The 14,437-nt window shown below is 44.4% G+C and overlaps 1 protein-coding gene across 1 annotated transcript in view; it reads left to right on the top strand.

Annotated features, from left to right (window-relative positions):
• The first annotated feature begins 577 nt into the window (after positions 1-577).
• bmp6 (bone morphogenetic protein 6) overlaps positions 578-14,437 on the top strand; it is a 141,807-nt gene continuing 127,947 nt past the window's right edge. Inside the window, exon 1 of the mRNA XM_055634800.1 lies at positions 578-1,212. Within this exon, the coding sequence (XP_055490775.1) occupies positions 792-1,212 (421 nt within the window). The 5' untranslated portion in view covers positions 578-791. The remainder of the gene's footprint in view (positions 1,213-14,437) is intronic.

Raw genomic sequence — 14,437 nt, 5'->3', positions numbered from 1 at the left:
TACGAAGCAAGGAATGCAGCAGATAACGACTAAAATAACATTTAGTTAATGGACAACTTGGAAAACAGTGCCCTGATTGTGAATGCTACACTTGAAACGGATGCAGTGACTCGCAATGACAATATAAACTTTCTGAATTGAACAGATTACAAATTATAACTCCTAATCTAAACGCACTCATACCGAATCTTGGAATAAGAAGGTCGCGAGACTATTTAGTTAAATAAAAATAATGTTTTTAACCTCCCTCTGCTGATGGAAAGAAACAGACCGTTAGCAAAAAAAAATCCAAACAATGGGTGATTTTACAAGGATGGCATCTCCTTGGCATTGGAACAGTTGAAAAAAAAAGTGATCTAATTTTCTGTAAAACTGAGATCCCAAGTCTTGGGGCAACAAGACGTTATATTCCACATGCAGCAATAGACAGCCGGGGTTGGGAGAGAGGGGGTTATGAATGGGAGGAGCCCGTTGCAAAAGCCCGCCTTCCCTGGGCGCAATTGTAACGCGCGGAAAGGATGGAACGTTGTGTCGCTTGCCGGGCCGTCAATCAGGTGACGTAACAGAGGGGGTTTGGAGTGTTACCTGCTGCGAAGTTCGAATCGTTCATTGATAACATGTGAAGAGCAGAGATAGTGTGGGATACACACAGCACACTGGGGCCGGCTCGGTGCAAGCACACAGTGTATTTATTTAAATGTGTATATATACTTTTTTAAATATATAGGGGGGAAAAAAAAGTTTTCTCTTTTGCTTCACGTTGTAAGTTTTGCATCTGTCTGTTCCGGACAATGGGAGCATTTGCAGTCGAGCGGGGAGTCGCGCTCGGGCTGCTGTGGAGCTGTTGCCTGGTGGTCGAGTGGTTGTCCGTGGCGGGCAGCTTGTTGCTGGACACGGGCAGCCACAGCGAGCTCCACTCGAGCTTTGTGCACCGCCGCCTCAAACACCACGAGAAGAAGAACATGCAGCGGGAGATTCTCTCCATCCTGGGGCTACCCCACCGGCCCAGACCTCACTCGCACGGGAAGCATAACTCGGCGCCCCTCTTCATGCTTGACTTGTACAATGCCATGTCCACCGGGGGCGAGGAGGAGGAAGGCTTCTCGCACCAGTACAGACCGGTGTTCACCACGCAGAGCCCGCCGCTGGCCAGCTTGCAGGACAGCTCTTTCCTTAACCAGGCAGATATGGTCATGAGTTTCGTGAACTTAGGTAAGCCGAAACGTTATAAATCAGGCTCAACTGCCAGTGTTCGCATGCACGTTGCACAAATGCACACCAATTACTCACGCATACATCAACTTACTAAACGCACATGCACACACACAGAGATGTATACCGCTCTCCGGAACACACACTGGTTTAAACCCATAGGTCAACAGTAAGGAGCTCGTTTAAAAAAAAACGATTACAATGTTTGTTGCTTTTCTTTTTGAACTGATAAGAATCGACATGAAGGCAAAAGAAGCGTTCATTTTTACTAAAAACGATGTTATCAGGTCAGAGGAGTTCGCAGCACCGGTCCCTAAAACAGCATGAATGAATGTTTTCTGCTCTAAATCCATAAAACAAAATATTAAGTACACCCGCATTCATACCAACGCTAAGAATTACTTTTTAGTGCCTATTGATCTCGGCGTGGTGTGGTCAGGACATGTGCTTTCGGGAGTTCAGTTAGAGATCTCCCACCCTGCTGCTGGGGGCTTCCTTTGAATAAACTGTGGAATGCAACGTAATTTAAAAAAAAACCCATCAGAAACATATAATTTTGGTGGAATTCACCATCGTGAAACGGTATAATCTGTGATAACGCGGGAAAGGAAATTATTTGAACTAAATTTTAAAGTCATCATCCTAAGTTGTGCCTCGTGTGATGTATGAGGTGCAATGCACCTGCTGCCCGTGTTTCCCTGGATGGAAACGAGCCGATTTCACTTTACTGGAGACTAGATTTCCATTCGTAAATGTTACTGCATTACTTTTGGTATTCGTCAATGAAACAGCGTGAAACCTCCCCTTCAATGTTGCAATGTTGCAGCTGGAATATTTCGTTAATTGGCACGCATTTTGAAGGGTAATTCGTTGTAAACATGCATTTTAAATGAAGAAGGGTCTCGACCCGAAACGTCATCCATTCCTTCTCTCCAGAGATGCTGCCTGTCCCGCTGAGTTACTCCAGCTTTTTGTGTTTATCTTGCATTTTAAAGTGTCTGATCCCTAAGTATTTGAGGAGGTGGTTCTCCCCTGTAACGCGGGCCACCATTCTGCATCTCTGGACGCCTTCGGTTTGTGTGGTAATTGACTTGGGGTCTTCCTGACATAATATTGACATCAGATTCTTTGACTCATCTGTTTATTTGCCATAAATCTTGGCTGATGTCTGGAGACTTTACCGAGGCAGCTACTGTGTTCCAAAGCGGAAGAAGTTTAAAAAAACTACTGGCAAATGATGCCTGTTAAAGTGGGTTCTCATTGGGTAAATAGTAATCAAAACATCCTTGCTTAATGGTGGTGTGTTTGCAAAGAACAGGGAAAGGAAATACTTTTGTTTTTTTCTGGCAAAATCCAAATTATGTTTTTGTAGAATACGTGTCCACTTGGTGAACATCAGCTTATCTACACAATTTAATGCAGTTTGCCACTTAATTTTAAAGATTTGATTTCCTGTGAGTTAAATTGACGTGATATGTGTCTGCAAATATTCATCCATTTGTATTTTACTTACACTTGCATAATTAAACCCTTGAAGAGTTTCCACATCTTTTGAGGCCAATCTGGGCTTTGTTATGTAGGGTTGGAAGTTAATTTCAAGCTTTGTATGCCCAGGCAGTTCAAGTACTAATTTGAATGCTTTGTAAATGTTATGAGAGTCTCTGCCTTCACCACTCACTCAATCAAACAACACCCTGCGCGAAGAAGTTCTTCCTCCGATTCTCTCGAAAACTAGTACTCCTTACTCCAACTTTACGTTAGATACCTCGTCTATGGGGAAAAGTTTCCAACTACCCATCATCTCCATGATGTACATTTTTACCGTCCCCCATTTGCCTCTTACACTCCAAGGAAAATAAACCCACCTAACCAGTCTCTGTCCATAATGGAAATTTACCATTCCAGGCACCATCCTTGCTGGTGAATCTCCTCTGCAACTCCACAGTGCAGTCACCTGCTTCTTGTGTTGCCTTCAGATCTAGATCTAGATCAACTGAAGGTGCCCCAATGGCAACCAATTCCACTTAATTTAATAGCCACAATGGAACAAATTCCAAACAATTCTATCCCCAGGAAATGTATATTTTGTTTCATCAGACCTTGACAAAGGAGATGGTGAAGAATGTCTTTATTCAGAGGGTGGTGAATCAGTGGAATTCATTGCCACAAAAGGCTGTGGAGGCCGTAGGTAGATGTTTCTAAGGTGGAAATTGACAGATTCTTGATTAGTACGGGTGTCGGGTTATTGGGAGAAGGCAAGAGAATGGGGTTGAGAAGGAAGGATAGATCTGGCATGGTAAAATGCAGGGTAGACTAGATGGGCCGAATGACCTAATTTTTTATCCTATAACCTGTGAGCTTATCTTGTGCCTCTGTGTCCTAGTCCGATGGGCAGTTATTCTTTGTGCAGAGAAGAATTTTGCATTTTATTTTGACTGGCTGAAATAGGCTTGGTGTGAGTCTGTATCCTATTACTTTGGTACAAAGCCTTGAGTAAATGTGATGGGCTACTGGGATGCTTGCTGAGTGGTTCTTGTTTAAAAAAAATAAATCTGCAGTAAACATAAGCATCTGGGAATACTGATGTAGTGAACAAGATGTCTGGAACTATTATAAGGTAATAATACACTCCGGGGTTTTAGAAGCCTCTTAAGCCAAAGGCAGGATTTGTGAGCACGTAGTTCAGAACATCTGTTTTGCCTTGGAGCGTGCAAAAGCAAGATACATTTATTGTGCAGAATTGGCTGTTAAGAGAACAGGTAGTTAACAGTTCTGACTGGTGGAGGTGGTATCGGGATGGCGTTTTCTTTTGGCATTGACTTTGACAGAAAGCTTATATCAGTGGGAACATGGTAAATGAAATGCAGCTTGATATTTAATAATTTGTACCCATTTTCCTGTGTTTGACCTATATCCCTCTTAATCTTTCCTATCCATGTACCTGTCCAAGTGTCTAAATGTTGTTATTGTACCCGCCTCAACTACCTCCTCTCGTGTGTGTGTGTGCACGTGCGTATTCCTCCCACCCTAAACCCACGCCCTCCAGTTGTTCATTCCTTCATCCTGGGAGATAAAAACGGCCTGCATTTAGCTTAACTATGCCCCCCATGGATCTATACCCCTCTGAGATCATCTCGGCCTCCTGCTCTCCTAGCTTGACAAGCCTCTCCCTTTAACTCTGTCCCTTGAGTCATTCAAGCATCCTTGTTGATCTTTCTTGCTCTTAATGCCACTCTTCCTGTAACAGCCTGACCAAATCCAAGCACACTACACCAAGTATAACCCCGTCACCATCTTGTGCCACTGTAGCATAACATCCCAATTTCTATACTCGATGCCTTTACTGGTGAAGACCAGTGGGCCAAAAGCCTTTATCACCAATCTGTATTCCAGCAACACCACGTTCAGAGAACGATGTACTTGTGTTCCTAGGTGTCTCTGTTCTACAACACTCCCCAGGCCCTTGCCATTCACTGCAAAAGGCCGACCTCGGTTTGATTTCCCAATAATGCAATACCCTGTACTTAAACATAATTTGCCATTCCTTGGCCCACTTATCCCAGCTGATCAAGATACAGTACAGTAATCAGTTGGAGAAATGGACCACATCCATTCATTGGATGACATGGCCACGATGAGTTACTGGAAGGAAGCATCATTGGAATAGAGTTCTATTGACAGATCTGCAAAGTGACTCAACGAGTGCTTCTACCTCGCAGTGCAAGTAACCTGGGTACAATCCTAACCTCCAACGTTATTGGGATGATGTTTTTATGTTCTCTGACCATGTGTGTGTCCTGAATACTCCAGTTTCATCCCTCCACCCCAAAGACTTGCAGGTTGGCAGGCTAATTGGCTGCTAAGTTGTCCATAGTGTAGGTGAATGGTAAAATGGTGGGGGAGCTGATGAGTGTGTGGTCTCTCTGCTTGCTGGTCAGTGCGCTGAAACTGGGAATGTCAAGCCAGAGGAGGCAGCAAACCGGACGACTGGGAGAAATTTAGAACTCAACGGAGGAGGACAAAGGGGTTAATTAAGGGGGAGAAAAAAGAGCATGAAAGAAAGCTTGTGAGGAATATGAAAACTGACTCTAAAAGCTTCTTTAGATATGTTAAAAGGAAAAGATTAGCCCTTACAATCAGAAACAGGTGAATTTATAATGGGAAACGAGGAACTGGCAGAACAGTGAAACGAGTATTTTTTTTTGTGCCTTCCTTAGTGAAGACAGAACCAATCTCTTAGAAATACCAGGGGACTGAGGTTCGAGTGGGAGGGAGGAACTGAAGAGAATCCACATTAGTCAGGAAATGGTGTTATGTAAACTGTTGGCACTGAAAGCACAAAAATCCCTAGGACCTGATGGTCTGCATCCCAGAGCACTCGAGGAGGTGGCCCTATAAATTGTGGAAGCATGGTGTTCATTTTCCAATGTTCTCTTGACTGGATCAGTTCCTGTCAACTGGAGTGTAGCTAATGTACTCCACTTTTTAAGACAGGAGGGAGAGAGAAAATGGGGAATTATAGACCAGTTAGCCGTACATCGGTAGTGGGGAAGATGCTCGAGTCAATTATTAAAGATGTTATAGCAGTGCATTTGGAAAGCATTAACAGGATCGCCCGAAGTCAGCATGGATTTATGAAGGGGAAATCGTGCTTGACTAATCTTCTGGAATTTTTTGAGGGTGTAACAAGTAGAATGGATAAGGGAGAGCCAGTGGATGTGGTGTATCTGGACTTTAAAAAAGCCTTTGACAAGGTTCCACATGAGATTAGTGTGCAAAATTAGAGCACATGGTATTGGGGGTAGGGTTTTGACATGGATAGAGAACTGGTTTGCAGCCAGGAAGCAAAAAGTAGGAATTAACAGGTCCTTTTCAGAATGGCATGCAGTGACTAGTGGGGTGCTGCAAGGCTCGGTGCTGGGGACCCCAGTTATTTACAATATATATTAATGATTTAGCCGAGGGAATTAATTGTGACATCTGCAGGTTTGCGGAAGACACAAAGCTGGGTGGCAGTATAGCTGCAATGAGGATGCTGTGAGGCTGCAGGGTGACTTGGATAGGTTGTGTGAGTTGGCAGATGCATGGCACATGCTTTATAATGTGGATAAATGTGAGGTTATCCACTTTGGTGGCAAGAACAGGAAGGCAGGTTATTATCTGAATGCTGTCAGATTAGGAGAAGAGGAGGTGCAATGAGACCTGGGTGTGCTTGTATATCAGTCACTGAAAGTAAACATGCAGGCACAGCAGGCAGGGAAGAAGGCTAATGGCACGTTGGCCTTTGTTGTGAGAGGATTTGAGTTTAGGAGCAAGAAGGTTGTGCTGGGCGCTGGTGAGACTGCACCTGGGTATTGTGTGCAATTTTGGTCTGATTTGAGGAAGGACTTATTTCTATTGAGGGAGTGCACCAGGTTAATTCTCAGGATGGCGGAATTGACATATGTTGAAAGAATGGGTCGACTGGGCTTGTATTCACTGGAATTTAGAAGGATGAGAAGGGATCTTATAGAAACAAATAACATTCTTTAAGGATTGGACAGGCTAGAAGCAGGAAAAATGTTCATGATATTTTAAGTGGGAGTCCAGAATCGGGGGCCACAGTTTAAGAATAAGGGGTAGGCCATTGGACTGAGCTGAGGAAAACTTCTTCAGCCAGTGAGTTGTGAATCTGTGGAATTCTCCACCACGGAAGGCAGTGGAGGCCAATTCACTGGATGTTTCAAGAGAGCGTTAGATTTAGCTCTTGGGGCTAAAGGAATCGAGGGATATGGGGAAAAAGCAGGAACAGGGCACTGATTTTAGATGATTAGCCATGATCATATTGAAGGGAAGTGCTGGCTTGAAGGGCCGACTGGCCTACTCCTACACCTATGTTTCTATGTTAAATGGAACAAGTAACCTTATATGTGCAATATAACTATGCTGTCTACAGCCAGATATTGAATGGCTGCATCCAGGAGGAAGTTAGCTGTGTTGCAAGAGAAGAGGTGACAAGATTGGCTTTGTCAAATGTTTTATCTCAATAGTCAGCAGTCTGAAAGTGAAGTAGGGGTCTACTGAGAACGTTTGCCAGGTGATCTCTGGTAGGGATTAAGTAGTGAAAGTGAATCTCTGCTTGGAAGCTGTGGGAGATGATGGAAGACCATGGATCTGTTCTTTACAATTCTCCTCAACAATTGAGCCGAGAAGTGAGCAGTGGTTACTCAAGGCAACCGTTTGCAAGATGGACAGTGTTAGCAGTTTATTATTGAAAGGAGAGCTTGGAGAGTGAATGCTATAAAAAAACATTTGAAACGCAGCACTGTTTGGAGGGTCAGTGGGTTCTGAAATTAGTCTCATGGGAAAGGTGAGCATGGAGAGCAGTTCGTAGCAGGAGCAGTGAGAAAGGGCAAAGCGATGGAGGTCTTGAGTTAAGACCAGTCGCCAGTGGTAGCTGGTGAGAGGAGAGGTATAATTGCAGGGCTGGTTAATCTTTGAGCTGCAGGAATCCATGCATTTGTCATGCTTGGTGTATGAAGTGACGACCAATTGATCATAGAAACATAGAAAATAGGTGCAGGAGGAGGCCATTCGGCCCTTCGAGCCAGCACCGCCATTCATTGTGATCATGCCTGATCGTCCCCAATCAATAACCCGTGTCTGCCTTCTCCCCATATCCCTTGACTCCACTAGCCCCTAGAGCTCTATCTCACTCTCTCTTAAATCCCTCCAGTGATTTGGCCTCCACTGCCCTCTGTGGCAGGGAATTCCATAAATTCACAACTCTCTGGGTGAAAAAGTTTTTTCTTACCTCAGTCTAAATGACCTTCCCTTTTGTTCTAAGACTGTGGCCCCTGGTTCTGGACTCGCCCAACATTGGGAACTTTTTTCCTGCATCCAGCTTGTCCAGTCCTTTTATGATTTTATATGTTTCTATAAGATATCCCCTCATCCTTCTAAACTCCAGTGAATAGAAACCGAGTCTTTTCAATCTTTCCTCATATGACAGTCCCACCATCCCAGGGATCAATCTCGTGAACCTACGCTACGCTGCCTCAATCACAAGGATGTCCTTCCACAAATTAGATTGGAAAAATACACAGTTGAAAAGACCCTTCAACCCACCAAATCCATTTCGACCATTGATCACGTGTCCACACTAGTTCTAAATTATCCAACTTTCTCATCCAATCCCTACACTCTAGGGGAAACTTAGAGCTCAATAAACCTCCAAGTCTGCACGCCTTTCGAATATGGGGGGGGAACCAGGGCACCCAGTGGAAATCTACACATCACAGGAAGAATGTGCAAACTCCACAGGAATGGACCAGGTTCTCAGACATTATGTGACAGCAGCTGAATCTTGACAATGTATTGAGAAGGCATTATGCTGTGTTAAATGCAGTGGTTCATCTTCATATCTAAGGAAAGTACAAGGGTCATAGTCGTAGAGTGAGTCATAGAGTGATAGTGTGGAAACAGGCCCTTCGGCTCAACTTGCCCACAACGGCCAATATGTCCCGGATACACTAGTCCCACCTGACCACATTTGGTCCATATCCTTCCAAACCTATTCTGTCCATGTACTTGTCTAATTGTTTCTTAAATGTTGGGACGGTCCCTGCCTCAACTATCTCTGGCAGCTTGCTCCATGCATCCACCACCCTTTGTGTGAAAAAGATACCCCTCAGATTCTTATTAAATCTTTTCCGCTTCAACGGAAATCTCTGTACCCTTTCCAGCTTGAGAACATCTTTCCTCTAGCAAGGTGCCCAGAACTGATCACAATACTCTAAATGCGGCCTCACCAATGTCTTGTACAACTGCCACGTGACCTCCCAATTACTCTCATGATCTTATACACCTCTATAAGATCACTCCTCATCCTCCCGCGCTCTAAGGAATAGAGTCCCAGCCTTCTCAACCACTCCTTATAGATCGGACCCTCTAGTCCTGGCAACATCCTCGTACATCTCTGTACCCTTTCCAGCTTGACAACATCTTTCCTATAACAAGGTGCCCAGAACCGAACACAATACTCTAAATGCGGCCTCACCAACGTCTCTTACTACTGCAACATGACCTCCCAACTTCTACACTCAATACCCTGACTCGGTCTACCCCACGACTGAAGGGAGAGGGGTTGTACAGTTTGATAGCCACAGAGAAGAAGGATCTCCTGTGGCGTTCTGTCCTGCATCTTGGTGGAAGCAGTCTGTTGCTGAAGGTTGACATGGAGGGGGTGAGCTGTATTGTCCAGGATGCTCCGTAGTTTGAGGGGCTGGAGGAGAACGTTGGGCTGGCCACCCGATACCAGGCACTTCATTCACTAGACAATTGCAAAATTCGACATGATCATCTTGAATCAAACTGTGGAAGTATATTACCATCTGAACCAGTCCCACCAACCATTGGCAAGATCAGTGACCATAATAAGCTGTGCCAGTGACTCCATAACCCTCTGGCAACATAAATCAAAATGATAATGCCCACCTCTGGACCTCAGTCCACTGAAGCATTTTCTTTTCAACTTCTTAAGCCGATGCTCGACTTCCAGTTCTCCAAACATCACAATCTTTATTTTACCCTACCCATCTCTCTCCTTGCTGACTGACACTTCATTCTCAAAACTTTGAACCTTAAACTTAATTCTTCTTTATGTAGGCCATTTATGTCTCTTTAATGCTTGTGGTGTAGTAGTGGCGATACAGAGGTTAATCGGTGCCTCTTAATTACTAGCGCATTAACTGTCCATTTGCCGGACTAGTAACCAAGATGCACTGGTTAAAAATCCCAAGAATCTCCCACTTCAAAATCCCAACCATGGAAGCTAAATTAATAATCGACAATTTTAAAACCAAATTAGTCAGCAGTACCAATGGCTGAGGTAATGAATATTAAGAAGTCCTACGAAGCTTAATGTGACCTCTTGGCTATTTCTGTTTTTTAAGCCTTAATGTACTCTCTTCTTAATCTGGAATCTTCCTCCTCTCTCCCCACACTGGAATCATTTTCTCTCCCGATTCAGACCATTCTTGGATTGCTTGAAGATCCAGCAATTGCAGATGTTGGCACTTGAGCAAACACAAAGTGCGGGAGGAGCTCAACAAGTCAGGCAACATCTGTGGAGGGAATGGAACATTGCCTGTCTATCCCTTCCCCAGATGCTGCCTGACCTGCCGAGTTCCTGCAGTACTTTGTGATTTAGTTTGAAATCCAGGAAGCCTTTTTTGTTGAGGAAAGACATGAAATGCTGGAGTAACTCAGCGGGTCAGGCAGTAACCCTGGAGAAAATGGACAGGTGACCTTTTGGGTCGTGACTCTTTTCCTGACCCAAGATGTCACCTGTCCTTGTTACCCAGGGATGCTGCCAAACCTGCTATGCAAGGGCGGAATTTGTTATAAAAACATCCCTCCTCCAATCATCGCGCTGAATCATCATGTCCCCCCCCCACCCCACTGCCCGCTGACCAATGTTTCTCTCGTCCAATCGGCACCCACGATCATCAGTCCCACCCCCACTGTCTCGTGGAAAGCGGAGATTTTTAATAGATTTTTTTAAACCGAATTTCAAAATCCGGATTACTAAACATGGGGGAATTGTCCCTCGCCTCTCAAAACATGAGGGGGGCACGGCCCCCTGTCAACCCCCCACCCCCTGGATTTCCGCCCATGCTGCTGAGCTGCTACACAATTTCGATCCCCTCCCTTTGTTAAACCAACATCTGCAGTTTCATGGTTCTAGCTATTCTTGTCGGATTGTTTGAGGGCTGTAAGGTTTCAGGGGGGAGGAAAGTCAAGTGTGCCCCCCCCCCCCCCCCCCCCCCCCCCGAAATGCAGATTAAAAAAAAAATCAAGGATTGAGGTTGCAAAGAAATGAGCAGTTTTGGTTTCAGCACCATATACTGTGTTTTATAATATTTTATTGGTGTACAACTTAGTTGATATATTACTATTGTTGAAATGTGGTAAAATCTGTGATGATTCAAATTTGCTCATGCTGACTGATGTGGGATTATTGCACCAATCCACAATCCCAGCAGGGAGTTGCATTGACGGAGAGTTGGGGATTTGTCATGATCTTGGAGCATGTGTGTCTGACCATAAATGTCTGAGTTGTGGGTGGGTGGAATCGGTGATGATGGAAGTGCAGAAAGTGTTCTTTATGATGCATTCTTTGCAGGTGTGTCAGTGTCACGTTTCTCAAGGCCATGTGAACGTACGCTACTGGATCTATCCTGCCGGACATTCCTGAACTGTGAAAGCTGGTTGCTTTTTCTCCCCCACAGGCAATTTCCATTGGCTTTATCAGGACTAAACACTTGATAATTGCTTCGGCCATTATCTTGTTCCTGTGGAATTCCCATCTGTGTGGCAAAAACCCTGAAACCCAAAACAGCACCTACCCCTGTCCTCCAGAGATGCTGCTTGACCTGCTGAGTTACTCCAGCACTTTCATAAGATCATGAGCGATAGGAGCAGAATTAGGTCATTCAGGTCTCTTCTGCCATTCAATCATGGCTGATCAATCTCTCCCTCCTAACCCCACTCTCCTGCCTTCTCCCCTTAACCCATGAAACCCACGCCTTTGTGCCTTTTTCTGGCAAGGATCCTTGATGGTCCTGTGTTTGGGTCTCTGTATACCTCTCTGACAGTGTACGGGTGTGTGTGTGTGTGAGATTTTGTGTGTGCGTGTGCATATATAAAAAAGAGAACCTTGGAGTACCTGAGATTCTTACAGGTACTTTAAAATGCGAGCCCCTGTGCTTTCCCCATGCAGCAGGTTTATTCTGACACCATGAGGGTTCTCTGTTCATGAATGACCTTTGATGTAGTGCAGATGGTTTGCTGGGTCTCCAGAACTTGCTTTGACTCATTGAATGTGGAAACTTGCACAGGCAAGTTAGAAGACTAATATTTCATAGGCAGAGAACGCTGAAAATAGCAGATTAGGCCCACTCCATCATTCAGTACGATCATTATCTATGGAACATTTTTTTCTCTCTCTCTCTCCCCCTACCCTTTGATGCCTTTTGTATTTTGAATATTTAACTGAGGGAGATTGATGCAAACAAGAATTATTACTGAACAAGGACACTCTAAATAAAAAAAGACAGTGCTGGAGTAACATAGAAAATAGGTGCAGGAGTAGGCCATTCGGCCCTTCGAGTCTGCACCGCCATTCAATATGATCATGGCTGATCATCCAACTCTGTATCCCGTACCTGCCTTCTCTCCGTACCCCCTGATCCCTGTAGCCACAAGGGCCACATCTAACTCCCTCTTAAATATAGTGGGTCGGGTGGCGTTTCGGGTCAGGACCCTTCTTCAGTCGTCCCGACCCGAAATGTCATGTCCAGGGATGCTGCCTGACCCATTGAGTTACTCCAGCACTTGTCCTTTTTCTTTGTAAACCAGCATCTGCAGTTTCTTTTTTCTCTGCTTTAAATCGGTATGATACAAAATGGCACGATGTGGTTTAGGAGCAGTGTTCCAGTGGTTAGAGGATTGCATGGAAGAGGCAGCAGAATGGGGTACAGTGTGATGTGGGTACTGTGGAAAGCTGACATTTAAATAACATTCTATGCTCAAGTTAGCATTGATCATTGTTTCCCCCTGCATAGATGCTGCCTGACCTGCTCAGTGCCGCATTCACTATTTTATTTTGTAAGAAACAGTGCTGGCCAACTGCTTCTCATAATAAACATATCGCAGTCAGAGGTGAAATGTATAACCTGACGATAAGATTAGTTGATTTTGAGATTGGAGGAACATGTTTTCCACTGTTATCTGGTGGAACCCAGTGGTATAATTTGACACCATAGGATAGATGGAAATCAGCCTTGGTTTGCAAAGCATGTGGAGAATTTTGCTACAGCCATGAAATCTGCAGGGGGAATTGTGTGTTGTGCATGACAAGAGCTACCTTATTTTTATTATACTGTGGGGAAACAGTGAGAATGATTGAATGGATGGCGGGAGGTGATTTGCAAACATTAGCTGCTTGATTTCTGATTGTCATCCAGCAGTAATTATACCATTTTTCCACTCTGTAAATGTTTAAATTGGACTGGGTTAAATATTTTGCTCCTGGGGGTTTTTAAATGTTTTGTTTCAATCTGCATCATTGGTGTCCTGGGCCTTATCTGGACAGTCCACAAGTGTGTGTGGTGTTTAGTTGTTATCTTTAATGTCCTTTTCTGTTGCCTTTCATTCTTCCCATTGTGTACCCAGGATCGTATTTCCTTGTGACGCATTGTTTAACTCTTTTCCATTGGTTGCTCCACTGGTTTCTGAGGCAAGGAGTCTTTGCATACCAAGTAAACCCATGACTGCAATTAATTACACTATTATCTACATAGTAATCATTCTTGTTCTCTATGGGAGGATCAGTGGTCTAGGCATTTAGAGGAAGTATTCCAGTATTTTGCCACCGAGGGATTTTTAAACCTTGTATAATATTTAGAAAACTGATTTATGACAAGTCATTTATTTATGCAGACCACACAGGATGTGGAATGTTACAAAGCACTGTTAGTTTTCCTGACTCTGAATCTTATTGTAGAGTTATACAGCACAGAAACAGGCCCTTCAGCCCAACCCATAGATACATAGAAAATAGTTGCAGGAGTAGGCCATTCGGCCCTTCGAGCCTGCACTGCCATTCAATATGATCATGGCTGATCATCCAACTCGGTATCCCGTACCTGCCTTCTCTCCATACCCCCTGATCCCTATAGCCACAAGGGCCACATCTAACTCCCTCTTAAATATAGCCAATGAACTGGTCTCAACTACCTTCTGTGGCAGAGAGTTCCAGAGATTCACCACTCTCTGTGTGAAAAAATGTTTTTCTCATCCCGGTCTTAAAGGATTTTCCCTCTATCCTTAAACTGTGACCCCTTGTCCTGGACTTCCCCAACATCGGGAACAATCTTCCTGCATCTAGCCTGTCCAACCCCTTAAGAATTTTGTGATTTTCTATAAGATCCCCCCTCGATCTTCTAAATTCTAGCGAGTACAAGCCGATCTAGCGAGTACAACCCGTCCATGCCGACCATCTATGCTGGTCCCATTTACCCATGTTTGACCCATTTCTCTCCAAACCTCTCCTATTCATTTCTTATCTTTGCCAGGCAGGAGCTTTTAACGACACAAGTGCTGTCAGGCCGCCTTTGAAAACTACAACTAGTTCCGTGATATGGTCAACATGTGGCAACCTTTGTGTTTTCAGCTGCCTCTT

The sequence above is a fragment of the Leucoraja erinacea genome, chromosome 4 (assembly GCF_028641065.1).
Source record: "Leucoraja erinacea ecotype New England chromosome 4, Leri_hhj_1, whole genome shotgun sequence".
Lineage (NCBI taxonomy): Eukaryota > Metazoa > Chordata > Chondrichthyes > Rajiformes > Rajidae > Leucoraja > Leucoraja erinaceus.
Note: the sequence above shows the minus strand (reverse complement) of the source record. Positions and strands in the feature narration are given on the sequence as shown.